Here is a 19,620-nt window from a genome sequence, read left to right as displayed (position 1 = left end):
TCTTTAAGGAATTGAATATCTCTAATCTAATCTGGATATGTCAACCTACATCCAAAATATAAACATCTAATCTGGATATGTCAATCTCTTCGGGTACCCGTTCGGGTTCGGATCGGGTATTTCGGATTTTCGGGTATTTCGGTATAGAGGTATAGAACCCGTTCGGGTATTTCTGTACTTCGGGTCGGGTTCGGGTATTTTTAGTTCGGATTCGGTTATTTCAGATCGGGTTCGGATATTTAGATTTTGAAAAAAAAAATTAAAATTTTCATTTCTCAAGTTTCTTGTATTTAAAAATATAACTTTCAGTTAACTAATTTTTTATTTTAATAGATTGAATGGTTAATAGATTTGGACATAACATTTTAAAACTAAAAAGGCATTAATTTAGTTATTTTAAAAAAAAATTTGGATGTAACTTTTTGTTAATTTTTGAAATAAAAAACTTGACATGTATTTTAAATGAGTAGCAAATCATTGTTTCTTTAATTGTATGTACATCATATGAACTTAAAGTATGTGTAGTATCAATATAAATATTTTATATAAAATGAGAGATGTAAACTAGAAATATAAGGTTAATTATACATATGTTCGGTTATCTTCGGATATCCATTCGGGTTCGGGTATTATCCGTTCGGGTTCGGGTATCCAATCTCTCCTTATTCAATACCCGTTCGGGTATTTTGCTACTTCGGTTCGGATTTCGGCTCGGGTTTTTCGGATCGGGTTCGGGTGCCACTTCGGATATCGGGTAAAGTGCCCACCCCTAACCCTAACCATACCTCCTCACCTTCTAAATACTAAACCCTAAATTATAGGCACTAAACCCTAATCCAAATATAACCTAAACCCTAAACCTAAATAAATAGATTAAGCTAAACCCTAATCAAGGAAGTATAAACCCAAATAGAATGTATATAATATGGTTTACTATACTCAAACCTTTACTTAATAAATCTAAACCCTAGACAGAAACCTATAAACCCAAATACAATCTATAAATTGTTTTCCAATATTAAACACTTGAAAGCACATTTACTTGAAATAGATAGATTAAGCTAAACCCTAATCAAGAAAATATAAATCCAAATAGAATATATATAATATGGTTTACTATACCCAAACATTTACTTAGTAAATCTAAACCCTAAACTCTAATCACTAAAACCTAACTCAAATATAAACTCTAAACCCAAATATAAACACAAAACCCAAATAGAATGGAACAAAATAAATAACATAGTACATATTGGTGAAACTATAGAATATCTATGATTGCATGAAAGAAGTTAATGCTCATCCCAACCATACCCCCCTCACCTTCTAAATACTAAACCTTACATTCTAATCACTAAACCCTAATCCAAATATACCCTAAACCTAAATAAATAGATTAAGCTAAATCCTAATCAAGGAAGTATAAACCCAAATAGAATGTATATAATATGGTTTACTATACCCAAACCTTTACTTAGTAAATCTAAACCCTAGGCAGGAACCTATAAACCCAAATACAATCTATACATTGTTTTCCAATATTTAACACTTGAAATCACATTTACTTGGTTAGCATATTGCATATCTTATATTCCATATAGTCTAAGTAGTATACTTAACGAATGTTCCAAATAATCAAATTTGTCCAACACTCGAAAAATGAATTTCATATTACAATCAATCATACAAATTGACAAAGAAGAAACCTATCAAATTTAAAAACATGACATATTATTACATTTTTAAGGAGTAGTATAGAAATATGTCTCAAATAGTATGGTAACCGTACATAAGTAGCTATACTTAAAAATATATACTATACTATTCATTTCACCAAATATAGTATAGACGGCGAATTCATCTTCTTCAATTCTTCTTTTTTTAGACAGGCTGATACACATTCATTTCGTTCACCACCATATAGAGATCATCTTCATCTCCTCTCTTTTTCCCGACACGATGATGCTTTAACTGATTCGTCTTCGTTGTTCTTCACCACTAGATCTGTAAAACAAAATCAGAAACAAAAACAGAGTATGTAAACAAAATCATGATTGTGAGAATCAACTGATTTAAGAAAAAAAAGGAGAAAAAAAAAGAAAAAGTTTTTGTGTGTGCTTACCGTCTACGCTTTTATCGCTGTCTGTTCTTCACCACTGGATCTTTAAAACAAAAATAGAAAAGAAAACAGAGTATGAAAACAAAAGCATGATTGTAAGAATCAATTGATTTAAAAAAAAAACATGGAAGAGTTGTTGTGTGTGCTCACCTGTCTATGACTTCATTGTTGTCTCTTCTTTAGAACAATTGATTGTTCTTTTGGTGAAATATTGAAAGAGAAGAATTATGTGACAAAAGAAAATGTATAATTTTTTTGATAATCTGAAGAAGAAAGAGAAACACTGGAATGAGATGGTGGAGTAGAGACGTGGAGATGGTGGTGATGGATTAGAAGATGTGGCTAAAAGTTTTTTATATATTTTTTAATTATTTTTGTTAGTAGGTTTCACCGGTTGGTTGCAAGGGTAATATGGCAATAATCTATAACTAGATTTTGATCCGCGCTTGAAAGCGCGGGTTTGGTTTTGTTTTGATTTTCATAATTATGAAAGTGTTTGAATCATATAATCTTGAAGATTATTTCACTAATATATAGGTCATTTGCATAACCACAATTAATTTGTATGAAATTTGATCACGCGTTTCCGTTTTTGAAGTTTGTTCGAAATGTGTTTGAAGATTCATTTGTGTGTAAAAATAGTATAGAAAATTGAAACTGGAATAAATATAATGTTATTAGTAACGATTTATGTAATGTTTAATCGTATGTATATTAACCAATCAAACTACCAATTATTAAACCAAGTATTAATAGAATATTTTTAATTTTTTTTTTTAATAAAAGTATCTATAATATAAATATAAACTACAATTTCCTATTTAATAAAAGTATCAGAGACATATGTTCCATTATTAAAAGTTAGATTTTAAAAAGAATGTTTTATTTACATATATTTTTGTAAGTTATGTTCTTAAATATTTGCGCTTTTAAGTTATGTTCTTAAGTATCTAACATTCATGGCCTTAATATTTCGTTAACCTAACAGTTATAATATGTTGTGTTTTGGTTTTGGTTCATGTAATGTATTTTGTTTGGGTATGGTGGTTTAGCAATCAGTTTTAGTGGTTATGTATAAATAATAATGTATACAGTTCGCATGTTTAGATTAATAATCAGGGGTCTATAGGATAAAAAAGTTTATCAATTATTGTTATAATATACAGGGTAAGTCCAAAAAAATTTAAAAGTAATAGGTCTACACAACTTTCATAGGTAGATTTTTTCAAAATCCTTCCCTTTTAATAGTATCGATGTGTATAGTGTATATTGGAAAAACAGGATTTTTAGTTAATGGATGAATTATAATTTGTTTGATAGATGTAGGATGCAATTCCCCTATTATTTATGAATCAATGCGGACAAAATAAATAAATAAATTAATAGAATAAAATTTCTCAACAACTTAGTTTTCCTCTTTAAATACCCCAACCAATACGGAATTAGCCACGCCACTGATTAAAATTGAGAGAGCGAATAAAGAAAGGATCAGTGAATCTCTCTGCAACTCAAAGATGATCGGAGACTTGGTGGATCTGTTGACCGGCGGTGGAGGAAATGCAGCGAAGGTGAAAGGAACGGTGGTTCTGATGAAAAAGAACGTTCTTGATTTCAACGATTTCAACGCTTCGTTTCTCGACCGTCTCCACGAATTTCTGGGAAACAAAGTCACTCTTCGACTTATCAGCTCCGATGTTACTGATCCAGGTATACTCGCACCTCTGTTTTGATTCCTTCGCTTACTTTAGCTTTCTCTCATTTTTCATTGACCTCTGTGCAAATTAGAACAAAAGTCTTTAATTTAATATTAAAACTTCTAAAATGGTATTTATTAATTACAAGATATATTTTTTAAACTCGCTATTGTGTATATACTTGGTTTTTATACGGACCTATTATCTTCTTGTCCTTTTATCCTGTGCTCGTTTTTTTGTTGGTTTTTAGTTTTTCTTTGGCTGAACCTGTTTTTTAGTTGTAGAACAATCAAAATCAAAACTATGAAACGAATTTTGGATATATTAGGAAAAATCACATTTTCGTAATTGTTTGTTTGAAAAATGGAAACTTCTCTAGCAAGAAAGCTTGAAACTTATTTTGGCTTTTCTTTCTCCTCTTGAATGGCCAGAAACATTATTCTCTCTTAAAAGACGATAAATCAGATACTCGTTTTGTGTTACCAAGTCTTGTTATCTTTTTCTTTTATCTTTCCCAATCGACAAAATATATCGTATTTTTTTTTCTTTTTTGAACTTTATTCTTTTATTTTCTTCAGTTAATCTACCTCGGAGAGTTAATAATATTCACGGTGAAGAATATATTTATTATTTTATGTGTATTTTTGTAATAAACAAGTGAATTGGTAAAAGAATTTAGAACAATTTAGCTAACCAAACGAGAGAGTGATAACGCACACGAATGTGAAAGATTTATAATAGATCTTAATATATCGTCCATCTTTGTTTTTTTTATAAATATTTAACTATCCAAATATTACAGATCAGTATAGAATTTTTTTAACATCGATGTTATGACTCTCGGATGCTAACAAGTTCATGCTTTAGATTGTTTGCCAATTAATATATTTTAATTTGGTACTAAAGTTGAAATACAAAATAAATTAGCAGCACATATAGGAGAACATAATAATTTTATTTTTAAATGTCTGTCGTCTCCATTTCATTTTTATTACCAATTAGATAGATTCTAATTTGGTATTAAGGTTGAAATCTAAAATAATAAGCAACACAAGTAGGAGAAAATAATTTCGTTTTTAAGTGATCTGTCGTCTTCATCTCATTTTTATTTAATTTATGTTGCAAGTGCTTGTACCCCTGTTCTAAAAATCGGTCGCCTAATCGCCTAGACGGCCGTCTGGGCAGCCACATAGGCGCTATGCGTCACTCTTCTGTTTCCGTCCCGATTTATGCTAAATCGATTTAAAAATTTATGCTAAATCGGTTTAAAAAATAGGATATTCGATTTTTTCCGTCTAAATGACCGTCTAGACGGCTGCCTAATCTTTTTTTTTCTTTTTTAATAATATTTTTATTTATTTATTTGATCTAAAATTTTATAAATACCATTTATGAATTTGATGAAAATTACACTATATTAAGTTTATTTATTCTATTTGTGTGTTTTATACAATCTCAAACATGAAAATGTATTAGTGTTATACACAATTAAAGATTAAAATGTTTTATAACATAGTAAACAATCAAAAAATTCTGTCCCGTGTAATTTTCGATTAATCCTCGATTTTCTATTTAGGCGCTAGGCCCAACCCAGTATAGCGCGTTGGTGTTTGTACTAAATAGTTTTGTTTTTAAGTGTTTGTTGGTTTATACTAAATAGATGTATATAGTATAACCCATATTCAAAAACTCGCTCTACCGCCGACGCGGCGAATACTCGCTCAACTGATTTCAATTTAATCGCTCAAAAACCTCGGTGGACTCTGAAAACTTGATTTTTATTGTTGATGTTTTTAGATAGTAAATCGAATAGAAAATGTTAGAATTAAAAGCTATGAATGTTAACTTGGTGAAATGGTTGAAGTGATCAATAAATTGCAATTACAAAGGGCTGTGCTGTTTTTAGGTTTCAGATGAAGATTAAATTACCAAAAGTTCTAGTTTAAAAATTTACTGAATAGTCTCAAAAGTCTCAAAAGATCTGTTTATTTTTTTCGACTTTAAATGGTGTGATTTATTCGCCTATATGTCAGATAGCTGTAGTTTGTTATCACCTTCTTCCAATGTAGATACCGCTTTTAAAAATAGTAGATAGATGCATTTTTTACTCAGAAAGGATTAAATGTTTTCAACTTGTAGTTAGATACGAGTATATAATGCCGTTTGTTTGCACAAATACATTAACCGGATCCATACAAGTTTCAATTCACTTATTCATTATGATTTGGCAGAAAATGGTTCAAACGGTAAACTAGGAAAGGCTGCACACTTAGAGGACTGGATCACCACGATCACGTCGTTAACCGCGGGTGAATCAGCCTTCAAGGTCACATTCGATTACGACCAAGATTTTGGTTACCCTGGAGCATTCTTGATCAGAAACAGCCATTTTAGTGAGTTTTATCTCAAAAGTTTGACCCTTGAAGATGTCCCAGGGCATGGCAGAGTCCATTACATCTGCAATTCTTGGGTTTACCCTGCTAAGCGCTACACCAAAGACCGAGTGTTCTTCTCCAACAAGGTAACTAACACTATTCTCTATTTAATACGATGTTCTCTGGTACGTTTAGTGAGAAATGGTGTGTGTGTGATTCAGACTTATCTTCCACATGAAACGCCAGAGGCACTGCTCAAGTACAGGGAAGAAGAGCTAGTGAGCCTAAGAGGAACCGGCGAAGGAGAGCTTAAGGAATGGGATAGAGTGTATGACTATGCTTACTACAACGATCTAGGCGTGCCTCCAAAAAACCCACGGCCTGTACTTGGAGGGTCACAGGAGTATCCTTACCCGAGAAGAGGGAGAACCGGGCGAAAACCGACAACAGAAGATCCTGAAACAGAGAGCAGGTTACCAGTCACGTCAAGCCTAGACATATATGTCCCAAGAGATGAGAGATTCGGACATTTGAAGATGTCTGATTTCCTTGCTTATGCTCTGAAAGCGATCGCTCAGATCATACAGCCTGCGCTTGAGTCTGTGTTTGACGAGACTCCTAAAGAGTTTGATTCTTTTGAAGATGTTCTTAAGATCTATGAAGAAGGAATCGATCTACCAAACCAGGCTTTGATTGATAGTATCGTTAAGAATATACCGCTTGAGATGTTGAAGGAGATATTCAGAACCGATGGTCAGAAATTCCTTAAGTATCCAGTGCCTCAGGTCATCAAAGGTATCCATCCATCCACTTCACTTGAATCTGAATAAACATTTTCGATACAACTAACTTTGATTTTGTTCTTCTTCTTCTTCTTCTTCTTTCTAGAGGATAAAACTGCATGGAGAACCGATGAGGAGTTCGCTAGAGAAATGCTTGCTGGGCTAAACCCTGTTGTTATTCAACTTCTTAAGGTGAATTTTAAATAGTGTTTCTCTCTTTCTTTTTTTTTGGTTTCTTACTGGCATGTTAACTTGCAGGAGTTTCCTCCAAAGAGCAAGCTTGAGAGGGAAACATACGGTGACCAGAACAGCACAATCACCAAAAGCCATATAGAAGAGAGCTTAGATGGGCTCACTGTAGAAGAGGTAACAAACTACTATCAAATGAATCATATCTCTGATCTCCGAGTCAAATCTAAAAACATTGGATATTTCAGGCTTTGGAGAAGGAAAGGTTGTTCATATTAGACCACCATGACACACTGATGCCGTACGTGGGACGTATAAACACCACCGGAAACAAGGTTTATGCAAGCAGAACTCTTCTCTTCTTGAAAGATGATGGGACCTTGAAGCCGTTGGTGATTGAGCTGAGCTTGCCTCATCCTGACGGAGACAGCTTTGGAGCAGTGAGTGAAGTATACACGCCTGGGGAAGGGGTCTACGACTCGCTGTGGCAGTTGGCAAAGGCCTATGTGGGCGTAAATGACTCTGGAAACCATCAACTTATCAGCCACTGGTAATGGATATAAGTTGGGGGAGGGGAACTGATGTATATATATATCTACATGATCTGAAGTTAAAAAGTTTTTGTGTTTCTTGCAGGTTGCAAACACACGCATCTATTGAACCTTTCGTCATTGCAACGAACAGACAGCTAAGCGTTCTTCACCCGGTTTTCAAGCTCCTCGAACCTCACTACCGTGATACGATGAACATCAATGCGCTTGCTAGGCAAATCTTGATCAATGGAGGTGGTATCTTTGAGATCACAGTGTTTCCTTCTAAATATGCCATGGAGATGTCATCTTTCATCTACAAGAACCACTGGACCTTCCCTGACCAAGCCTTACCAGCAGAACTTAAAAAGAGGTAATGCATATTTAGTTTACTCAAAAAACAAAGATAAACTTCTGTTGATTTTTTCAACTGCAGAGGGATGGCTGTTGAGGACCCAGAAGCACCACACGGATTGCGTCTGAGGATAGAAGACTACCCTTACGCTGTGGATGGGCTTGAGGTTTGGTACGCTATCGAGTCATGGGTCCAAGACTACATTCCCTTGTACTACAAGTCGGACGAGGATGTCCAGAACGACACTGAGCTCCAAGCTTGGTGGAAGGAGGTGCGTGAGGAAGGTCACGGAGACAAAAAGTCAGAACCTTGGTGGCCCAAAATGCAAACCCGCAAAGAACTGATTGACTCTTGCACTATAATAATATGGGTGGCTTCTGCTCTACATGCAGCGGTTAACTTCGGACAGTATCCCATTGCAGGGTATCTCCCGAACAGGCCGACCATAAGCCGACAGTTCATGCCAAAGGAAAACACTCCTGAGTTTGAAGAACTTGAGAAGAATCCGGACAAAGTGTTTTTGAAGACGATCACGGCTCAGCTTCAGACGCTTCTTGGGATATCTCTGATTGAGATTCTGTCTACTCATTCTAGCGATGAGGTGTATTTGGGGCAGAGAGATTCTAAGGAATGGGCGGCTGAGAAAGAGGCGTTGGAAGCGTTTGAGAAGTTTGGAGACAAAGTAAAAGAGATTGAGAAGAAGATTGATGAAAGGAACCTAGACGAGAATCTCAAGAACAGGACTGGTCCGGTTAAGATGCCATACACTTCTTTGTTTCCGACCAGTGAAGGTGGAGTCACTGGCAGGGGAATTCCGAACAGTGTCTCCATCTGAAACATGTCTCAAGGTGTTGTTTGTTTTCTGCTTATTCTATGTGTGTGCTGCAGTCAGTTTGTGTTCTTCCATGGTTTGCTTTTTTCACATGTTAACAGTTGATTCTTGCCGGTCTTCGGGATCGGGTTATTATTTCGTGTGGTCCTAAAAGCATCAAAATAAAAAGTCTTAAGTTCTAGTTATTACAATATTGTTGTTCTTTTAGTTAGAATCAAATTTTAAATTTTCAAGTTAGTTTAAACCGTGATTTCTAAATTCCCTGCAGTAAATCATTTATCCATGATTTATTCATGAGATTCCATAGAGATAAATTTTACAATAGATTTGCTCCAAAAAAAATCCAAGAAAATTTAATGCTCAATTTTTAAAATTGGATTTAAACCATTCACTATATAACAAATAGATTTAAAAATATAATTTAGAATCATTATTCCAACAACAGTATACAGTGAGTAAAAGCTGTTGAATAAAATAAAGAGAGAGAGAGAGAGTACTTTTACTTTCTGTATAAATATTATATTATTATATGATGTTTGTGTGTACATAAGAAAGAAGAGAAATGAAATTATTACTTCTGACTTTTTATAAAAGAGAGTAGTACTATTTATAGTGTACAAAGTCGGTTAAACATATAAGAAAAAGATAAAATTATGAGGAGGTGATGTTTGACACTTTTCCAAATGAAAACACATGTCCAACACCTGTCACATAGATGAATAATCATCTGATGAATAATCATCAATTGTAACACTCCCCCTTGATTATTCATCCTTGTATTACGTAGTGCCTCGTTAAAAACCTAATCATGAAAAAATCCATTGGGACAAAAACCATGACAAGAAAAAAAGAGTACACTCTCGTAATCTCCCCTGAGAATAGTGGACCTAGCTTTCTTGTCACAGGTCACGTAAATGCAGCATTCCGATACCATAAAAGTGTTTTCGAAATGTTGTAGTCAGAAGAGCTTTTGTGAACAAGTCAGACGGATTGTCGCATGACCGTACATACTCGATGTCCACCTTTTTATTTTTCTCGAGCTCCCTTTTGTACGAGAAAATTTTTGGACGAATGTGCTTTGTTCTATCGCTTTTGATGTAGACTTCTTTGAGTTGAGCAACACAAGTCGAGTTGTCTTCAAATATTTTCGTCGGCTTTTTCTCGTTGACTATTTTGTTTGATTCTTGTATGTGGAGACTCATTAACCGAAGCCACACACATTCTTGACATGCTTCGTGAAGCGCAATAGTCTTTGCATGATTCGAAGATGTCGCAACCAGATTTTGTAAAATCATATCCGGTTTACGTTCGACTTTATAAATGGCATGTATCTGCAAAACCATACCAAACTCGGGGTTTCTAGGTAAACCAATCCTGAATCAATACGTACCTTGGAGAGAACTGACATGTTCTCGACGCCATTCTAATTTCCATAAATATGAAATGAGCTGTATCTTGCAAAGACATTAGTGTCTAAAATTATATTTTATCAAATACAACTTGCAAGACATATAAGCTCACAAATGATTTATTATCATTAGCATCTCCAAAGTACTTATTTATATAAGATCTTACCTGGATATTTTAAAATAACATCTCTTTTAACATCGAGAGATTTATTTACCGTTGGAGTACTCAAAGGAGCCGATTTATTCATACAAAAACGTTTCAATAACCTTTTCGTATGAATTGATCGATGCACAATTATTCTTTCTCGGAGATGCTCTATCAGGAGCCCAAGACAAAACTTTGTCTTGCCGAGATCTTTCATTTCGAACTCCTCTTTCATATGAGTTCGAGCATCATCAACCTCCTTTTGAGTTCCAATTATGTTCACGTCATCACATGCGTCCGGATTGCTTTAATCCTTATAGTGATCGCTGTAACTTGACCGAAAAAATCTCCCTGGATTTTTCTTTCAATGCCCCTCGCATTTTCAATCCCTCAGGGAGTTTCATATATATATATATATATATCATTATCCAACGATCCATACAAATATGCAGTCACAACGTCCGTGAGATGCATCTCAAGATTTTTAGACGCCGTTAGGCTCATCAAAAAATCTAAACGTAATTGCATCCATTACCGGAGAATACGTTTCCTCAAAATCAATTTCCGGTCTCTAAGAAAATCTTTGGGCAACTAATCAGGATTTATATCGTGTTACTTTTCTCACGAATACCCACTTATACCCAAGAAGATTTATCTTCTCAGGCGTTATGACTATAGGTCCAAAGACATTCCTTTTATTTAGGGAGAATAATTCAATTTGAATGGCTCCTCCCAATCATGTCTTTTTAACATTCCAAAATGGACCTTGGATCGGGATCATCACTTTTATGATCGATCTCTTTGGACACAGAAAAGGAGAACATTCCATCAACATCTTTTATCTTATAACTTTTTATCAAAGGTGTAGTTGATGGAAATCTCATATTTTTCTGTTTTCTTTTCGTCATCTGGATCATCTTTATTTGGTTCATCTTGAACCTTTTCATCTATGCCTTCTTTCAGACATTTTTTCAGTAGCAGGTTCTTCTGGAACCTGTAAGACCCGTTCCTGGTCTCTTGACCCAACTGGATACGAATGCTTACTTATTAATTTCTTTGCTTCTCTGATTCATTCTAAGTCTTTTCTTTACTAAGTCATATTCGAATATGAGGTTCATAAACAAAGGAATAGATTGCACAGCAGAATAATAATGTATAAACTTTGTATTACTTAGAAACATGAGATTCAATACACAACTTCTTAACAGTCTCATAGACAATCATTAGTTTCATCCCTAGCATCATCTAACCACACGTTACACAGCCTCTCACTGACCGAGCCTTCACGGCTCCTTGGCTTGACCAGAACCATCCTTAGTTCCTGAAACCACAACCAGATAACCATTAATCATAACCGAGAATAGAACGGATTGATTCTACAATGCTTGGCTTGGTTCCTAGAACTTAGATAAACCTCAGTCAACACAATCATAAACAGTATGAACCTACCTAACGTATCCTAAGTCATTCAACCAACCACCCCTTGACTTAGAATCAGATAGATAGTCCATAATAGATAAACAGAACACACGAACAGATCTGGATCGTCCCCAAAGACCAATCCGTCTAACCGGATAGAATCTAGGTGCGACCGGCCAATGGATTCCGGCTCAATGGCCCAACGGACTCCCTTACCTGATCCGGCCTTAGGCCTGGATCCAATCGGCCGAGTAAGCCTCAAGCCTAATCCGGAAGGCTTAGCAACCGGTCAGACCTTGCGACTCTACCTTGGCTTAGACAAACTGTGACCTTGTCTTACTAGACAAGCCATAGGCTGATCCATAAGGATCGGTCCTAACCTGTCCTGAAAGACACCGTTTGGAACATGCACCCTTTCGCCAATTCATGCCTCTTGGTCCTCGTACCTTTTGATGTTCGTAACCTTTGATATCTCGTACCTTTTGGTTACTGACACCCTTTGGCAACTCACAACCTTTGGACACTCATGACTCTTGACAACTCGTGCCTTTTGGATCATTCCCAACCGTTCGTCCTAACCGCCCAGTCTTGGTGCGATCGGATCGTCCGACTAACCGACCCGTGTCTAGGCTAGCGGTTTGGTTATGTTCGGCCAAAGCCTAGGGACGTGTCCCTTGGACTCAACTAACACAAACTTTCGTGTTTAACCAGAGAGAAGAGAATAGTAACGAATTGAAACAGATAAGGAGAGCCGGATGGGACTTAGGAACCGAGCAGAGCCGCGGTGCGGTCGCATGGACCGTCCGTTCGGTCTGATGGAGCCACGGCGCATCACATACCTTGTGAACCACGTCAGGGTTCTCCATGCTCTTCTCCTTGTCTTGATCTCCCATTCTTGACCGGATTTAGTTCTCAAACGATCAGAGTCGCCGGAACACAACACCACCACAATCGGCCTTTCTCTTGGCCGGAACTCTCTCTTTCTCTCTTTCTTTCTCTCTACGTTTTTCTCTGAGTATTTTACTCTGGAATTGGATAATGAAATCGACCAGAGAGCCCCCATATTTATAGAAAACGAGGGGGTAAGTCTTGCCCCACGAACAGGCACGACTTGCTAGCGAATGGGCACCATCGGCCAAGGGTTGTCCCCTTTCGGCCACTTGCATCCCTTCGCCCTTTCTGATTGGGTTTGGGGTCGGTCACAAGCCCAACCCACGCCCCTAGCCTCCTGGACTTAGCCCACGGCCTTGTCCAAAGACCCAACAGCCCATGGCCTCATGGCCGGACCTCACAGCCCGCCACTGACCCGGACCCGGACCATCGGCCTAAAGCCCGGACAGTCCGTCTAGCTGAGATGAGCTGACTCTCAGCTGCCTCAGCTGAGTGAGCTAGTAGTCCAGCTAGTGGAGCTGACTTAGTAGGGACTGAGCTGGAGTGAACTGAACCTAGCTTCATTGAGCTGGCCGAGCTACTCGTCCACTTCGTCCAGTTACCGTCTTACTCGTCCTAGCTGTCTCTTAGCTTGTATAAGGTTAAGTCTAAGTTTCCTTATGTCCTTAACCTTCTTTCTCGACCATGGAACGCTTGCCTTGATGTCCTAAGACTGGCTTGCACGTTTCCTCGAACCATGGCCGTCCCAACAATCCTATTCAGGATTGGGGGCGTGACAAGTCTCCCCCCCCCTTGGGATGGATTCGTCCTCGAATCCGAATCAAATGCTTCCTCGGAAACAAACTGATCCAACCACTCTGGGTACTCTGCTTTCATTCTAGCTTCGGTTTCCCAAGTGATTATATCCTGACCATTACAGTCCCAGACGACCTTGACCATCTGGACCGTCTTCTTCCTTGTTGCTTTTTCCATCCTATCTATGATTCGAACTGGCCTCATTTCCAAGGTTAGGTTCTTACCAAGATCGTCTGGAATGGCAGGAAGAGCGATGTCTTGGTCCGTGAAACATTTTCGAAGTTGGGAGACGTGGAACACATTATGAAATGCGTCCATCTTGGCCGGCAAGTCCAACTTGTAGGCCACCATCCCAACTCTTTCAATGACCTTGAACGGCCCCAAGTATCTCGGATCTAACTTCCGTCTTCCAGAAATTTTCGGACTCGTCCTTTGAAGGTAATCATTTTGAGATACACCAAGTCACCTACTTGAAACTCGAGATCTTTCCTTCTTCGATCTGCATAGTTCTTTTGGCCGTCTTGTGCCTGTCTCATCTTGTCCCTCAAGAACTTGATCTTTTCGGTTGTCTCTTCGACAATCTCCGGACCAATCATGCTGCGTTCCCCTACTTGGGTCCAACATAAGGGTGTCCTGCATGGACGCCCATACAGAGCTTCGTATGGCGACATGCCAATACTACTATGGAAGCTATTGTTGTAAGCAAATTCTACCAGAGGTAGATGTTTCTCCCAGGAATCACCCCAGTCTAAAACACATGCTCGCAACATATCTTCCAATGTCTGGATCGTACGTTCAGACTGTCCATATGTCTGTGGGTGATAGGCTGTACTCATGTTCACTCTTGTTCCTAAAGCCTTTTGGAAAGCCTTCCAGAAGTAAGATGTGAACCTTGAATCCCTATCTGAAACTATGCTTGCCGGCACACCATGTAGTCGGACGATTTCATCAATGTATTTACGTACAATCTGATCTACCCCATCCGACTTCTTGATAGCCAGGAAGTGTGCTGATTTGGTTAGTCGATCAACCACAACCCAAACCGCATCTTTCTTACTCCTCGTGGTAGGGAACCCAGTCACAAAGTCCATTGTGATGTGATCCCATTTCCATTCCGGAATAGGCAAGCTTTGCAATAACCCACTAGGCACTTGATGTTCTGCTTTGATGAGTTGGCAAGTAGAGCACTTGGCCACCCACTCCGCGACATCTGCTTTCATACGGATCCAATGATAGAACTTCTTAAGGTTCTGGTACATCTTGGTCGCACCAGGATGAATCGAGAATCTGGACTTATGAGCCTCCCTCATAATCTCTTCCTTTAGACTTCTATCATTAGGAACACTGATCCGACCGTTTACTAGGATGGTACCATCCTTTGCAGTTTGGTACTCCGTCCTATCATTCTGAGCAACCTTGTTCAGGTTCTCGTCCTGACCTTGAGCCAACCGAATTCGGGTAAGCAGGTCGGCCTGATTGACCGCCTCTAATCCGAGTGGTTCAGACTCTTTGGTCGATGCGTTCAACCATAGGGCATGAACCGTACCGTCCAGGTCGTCCGCTTCTCGTTCGGCTGATACGTCGGCCCTTCTCCGGCTCAAGGCATCTGCGACAAGATTAGCCTTTCCCGGTTGATAGGTGATATCCAGATCGTAATCAGCTACAAACTCCATCCACCTTCTCTGCCTTAAGTTTAACTCAGGCTGGGTGAATATATACTTAAGACTCTTATGGTCCGTAAGTATCTGAACCTTGGCACCATACAAGTATGATCGCTAAATCTTTAAGGCGAACACTACCGCAGCCATTTCAAGGTCATGGGTGGGGTAGTTTCCCTCATGTTTTCTCAACTATCTTGACGCATAGGCGATGACCTTCCCATGCTGGGTTAATACGCAACCTAGTCCTGTTATGGACGCGTCCGTATAAACCACGTAGGGTTGGTCGGCCTCTGGAAGAGCCAGAATGGGTGCGCTAGTCAGCATATCCTTAAGCGCGGAAAAACATTTCCCACACTCCTCAGACCATGTGAACTTAACGTCCTTCCCGGTCAACCGTGTCATAGGCTGAGCCAAGCTTGCGAATCCTTTCACAAACTTTCTATAATAACCTGCCAGCCCTAGGAAGCTTCTGACTTCCGTGGCACTGCGTGGTCGAGGCCAATCCTTGATTGCCCTGATCTTCTCTGGATCCACCGAGACGCCCTCACCGGACACAATGTGGCCGAGAAACCCAATGCTCTTCTGCCAAAAACTGCATTTACTGAGTTTTGCATAGAGCTTGTGTTCCCGTAATCGTTCCAGCACGGCTCTCAGGTGTTTCCGATGAGATTCCTCATCCTTGGAGTAAATCAGGATATCATCAATGAAGATGATCACTGATTCGTCCAGGAAGTCTCGGAACACGCTGTTCATCATTTTCATGAATGCAGCAGGCGCATTGGTCAGACCGAATGGCATAACCACAAACTCGTAGTGGCCGTACCTGGTCCGGAATGCTGTCTTTCTAATATCATTTGGCTCTATAGGGATCTGATGATACCCTGAGGCCAAATCAATCTTAGAAAACCACTTGGCTCCTTTGAGTTGATCCAACAACTCGTCTATTCTGGGCAACGGGTACTTGTTCTTCACAGTAACCCTGTTCAACCCTCGATAGTCAATACACAGACGCATGCTACCATCCTTCTTTTTCACAAAGAGGACTGGTGCACCCCAAGGAGAGCTACTTGGACGTATGAACCCCTTGTCCAGCAATTCTTCTAATTGCTTCTTTAGCTCGGCCATCTCGGCCGGAGCCATTCGATACGGACTCTTGGACAGCGGAGCTGTCCCTGGTTCTAGTTCAATCGTAAATGGATCCGACCTATCAGGGGGGACACCCTGTAGCGAACGGAACACATCTGGGAACTCAGACACCAACGGGTCCTCAGATAGATCTTTCTGATCATCAGACCTGCCGTGCTCCATAGTGGTAATTGTGGTCAAATATGTTCACAACCCCGTCTAAGCATCCGTTCTGCTCGGATTGCTGACACCACTACTCTATCCAGAGCCGGACTCATATTCAGACTTTGGTACTGGATCGGGTGAGGTCCAGTCTCCAACCGTACACATCCTCTGTGGCAGTCGAGAGTGGCCCGATACTTTCCCAACCAATCCATGCCTAGGATCACATCGTGATTCTGTAGGCGCAACACAATCAGATCTACAGGCAGATTTTTCTCCTGGATCATTACCGGGATATTAGTCATGAGCCCTAGTGAGTGCATGATTTGCCCACCGGCCGCCCTCACTAGTCTCGAATTATCCCCAGAACAGAGGCAGAACAGACCCTTTCCGACCAGTTCCGGGCTCATAAAACTATGTGTAGCCCCTGTATCGAAAAGTACGTGGGTTTCAACACCACCAATCATGAGGGTCCCTATAAGAGACCCACATCAGAATCCCCTAGCCACTCTAGGTTCCAGACCAAGCATTCTATTGAATGTAAACAGATAAATTCAGAAATTACCAGAGATCGAATCAAATGATCCAGAAGCGCCGTCGTCTCGGGACAGCTCATACACCCTTGGTGTTGTGGTCGGCCTGCTCTGGGTCGACTTTCCCGTGTCTCCACGACCCTTCCCTTGTCCTCCTTGCCGCTTAGGACATTCACTTTGGAAGTGTCCGCTTTGGCCGCAATGGAAACAAGTCCGAGAGCCGCTGCCACTGGATTGGCCCTGAGTCCGGCTTGGTCGAGTGCAATCTCGGATGGAATGATCCAAGCTGCCACATCTCACACAAGCTCCCATGGCTTTCCAGCATTCACCTGGATGGTTCTTACCACACTTGGGACATTCAGGTCGTCCACTAGAGGCCTTGCCTCCGTCAACCTGGTCCCACTTCCTCTTTCGGTCGTTAGTCTTACCCGTCGGGACAGACTGCGACTTTGTCTTAAGCTTGGCTTCTTCGGCCAAGTTATACTCCAAAAGAGCGACACGTTCAACCAGCTCTCCGACGGTGCTGAAGGTGCGGATCGAACAGTGGGTTCTCAGCTCCGGCCTTAAGCCTCGAATGAACCGACGAACCTGGACTGTCTCGTCCTCAAGTTCCCTTCCAACAAACCGTCGGAGCCGGTTGAACTCCTCTTCGTACTCACGTATGGCCCTGCGGCCTTGGGTAAGGTCTAGGAATCTACCTTCCAGACGGTCCCATGCCTCTGCAGGAAAGTATTTGCGGTTGAATTCATCTTCAAAATCCGCAAAACTCTGGAAACTTCCATTGGTGCGCTTGTCCACATCCAGCCACCAATTATGCGCGTCCCCTTCCAGGAAGTGAACCGCAATGTCTCTCTTGTAATCTTCGGGACAACGAGTTGAGCTGAAGTTTCGGACTAGCCTACTCCTCCACTCGTCAGCCTCAATAGGATTGGTGCTTCCTGAGAAATGCTTCGTCCCTAGTTGGGAGATGTGCTGAAGCAAACTTAGATAGTCCACCTTTTTCCCGGTCCTTTCTGGTGGATCAATCTCGATCACCTCGACCGTTTCCACAACTGGACCATTGGTGTTGGGGGCGCTCGTAGCCACAGGCGTAGCTTGGCCAACCGAGGAGTTCACTAATGGCGTGAACAGTTGGGCCATAGCCGCCACCTGAGTCCCCATTACCTTCATGGCCTCTAACAAGTCCTCTTTGGACAGTATTGCGGTTACATTGGCCGTACCATCGGCCACTTTCTCACGCTGGCCACCATCACGGTTAGCGTTCGAGGATTCCACTTCCTCATCACTCTCCTGATGTTCCTGACCATCCTGTTGCGTCCCCGTAAGGTTAGCCTGATCAGTTGGCAACACATCTTCAGCATTAGCCGCGGCCGGATCGGTTTGCAAACCGGACATATTAGTTCCGTCCACGGCCACTTGGCTAGACTGACCGGCCATTCTCTTACTTCTTCGGAACTTTCTCGATTTGCTTTTTCTAGCCTAAGGATTCAGACAATGTTAGTACAAAACACACTAACATAAACAGAACAAAACAATCCCTAGACTAAGCAATCAAACCTCACCGTGAGACCTAATCAGCTTGCTGCGTGTGTGTGTGTGGACTACATAACCCAACTATCCTAGAATCAAGCATGCTCTGATACCAACTTGTAAGACCCGTTCCTGGTCTCTTGACCCAACTGGATACGAATGCTTACTTATTAATTTCTTTGCTTGTCTGATTCATTCTAAGTCTTTTCTTTACTAAGTCATATTCGAATATGAGGTTCATAAACAAAGGAATAGATTGCACAGCGGAATAATAATGTATAAACTTTGTATTACTTAGAAACATGAGGTTCAATACACAACTTCTTAACAGTCTCATAGACAATCACTAGTTCATCCCTAGCATCATCTAACCACACGTTACACAGCCTCTCACTGACCGAGCCTTCACGGCTCCTTGGCTTGACCAGAACCATCCTTAGTTCCTGAAACCACAACCAGATAAGCATTAATCATAACCGAGAATATAACAGATTGATTCTACAATGCTTGGCTTGGTTCCTAGAACTTAGATAAACCTCAGTCAACACAATCATAAACAGTATGAACCTACCTACCGTATCCTAAGTCATTCAACCAACCACCCCTTAACATAGAATCAGATAGATAGTCCAGAATAGATAAACAGAACACACGAACAGATCCGGATCGTCCCCAAAGACCAATCCGTCTAACCGGATAGAATCTAGGTGCGACCAGCCAATGGAGTCCAGCTCAATGGCCCAACGGACTCCCTTACCTGATCCGGCCTTAGGCCTGGATCCAATCGGCCGAGTAAGCCTCAAGCCTAATCCGGAAGGCTTAGCAACCGGTCAGACCTTGCGACTCTACCTTGGCTTAGACAAACCGTGACCTTGTCTTACTAGACAAGCCATAGGCTGATCCATAAGATCGGTCCTAACCTGTCCTGAAAGACACCGTTTGGAACATGCACCCTTTGGCCAATTCATGCCTCTTGGTCCTCGTACCTTTTGATGTTCGTAACCTTTGATATCTCGTACCTTTTGGTTACTGACACCCTTTGGCAACTCACAACCTTTGGACACTCATGACTCT

At 40.3% G+C, this 19,620-nt stretch overlaps 1 protein-coding gene across 1 annotated transcript; it reads left to right on the top strand.

The window, feature by feature from the left end:
- The first annotated feature begins 3,545 nt into the window (after positions 1-3,545).
- On the top strand, positions 3,546-9,069 carry LOC103844546 (linoleate 9S-lipoxygenase 1). The gene is made up of 8 exons (XM_009121348.3): positions 3,546-3,826; positions 6,045-6,334; positions 6,410-6,983; positions 7,077-7,162; positions 7,229-7,336; positions 7,408-7,709; positions 7,796-8,062; positions 8,126-9,069. The coding sequence occupies exons 1-8, from the start codon at positions 3,634-3,636 to the stop codon at positions 8,877-8,879; spliced, it is 2,574 nt and encodes an 857-aa protein (XP_009119596.1). The 5' UTR covers positions 3,546-3,633; the 3' UTR covers positions 8,880-9,069.
- The last annotated feature ends 10,551 nt before the right edge of the window (positions 9,070-19,620 follow it).

This window comes from Brassica rapa, chromosome A01, assembly GCF_000309985.2.
Source record: "Brassica rapa cultivar Chiifu-401-42 chromosome A01, CAAS_Brap_v3.01, whole genome shotgun sequence".
Lineage (NCBI taxonomy): Eukaryota > Viridiplantae > Streptophyta > Magnoliopsida > Brassicales > Brassicaceae > Brassica > Brassica rapa.
Note: the sequence above shows the minus strand (reverse complement) of the source record. Positions and strands in the feature narration are given on the sequence as shown.

Coding starts and splice junctions, on each gene's coding strand:
- LOC103844546 (XM_009121348.3), top strand. CDS start 3,634: ATGATCGGAGACTTGGTGGATCTGTTGACCGGCGGTGGAGGAAATGCA. Junction 3,827..6,044: donor CTCCGATGTTACTGATCCAG/GTATACTCGCAC, acceptor ATGATTTGGCAG/AAAATGGTTCAAACGGTAAA. Junction 6,335..6,409: donor GAGTGTTCTTCTCCAACAAG/GTAACTAACACT, acceptor TGTGTGATTCAG/ACTTATCTTCCACATGAAAC.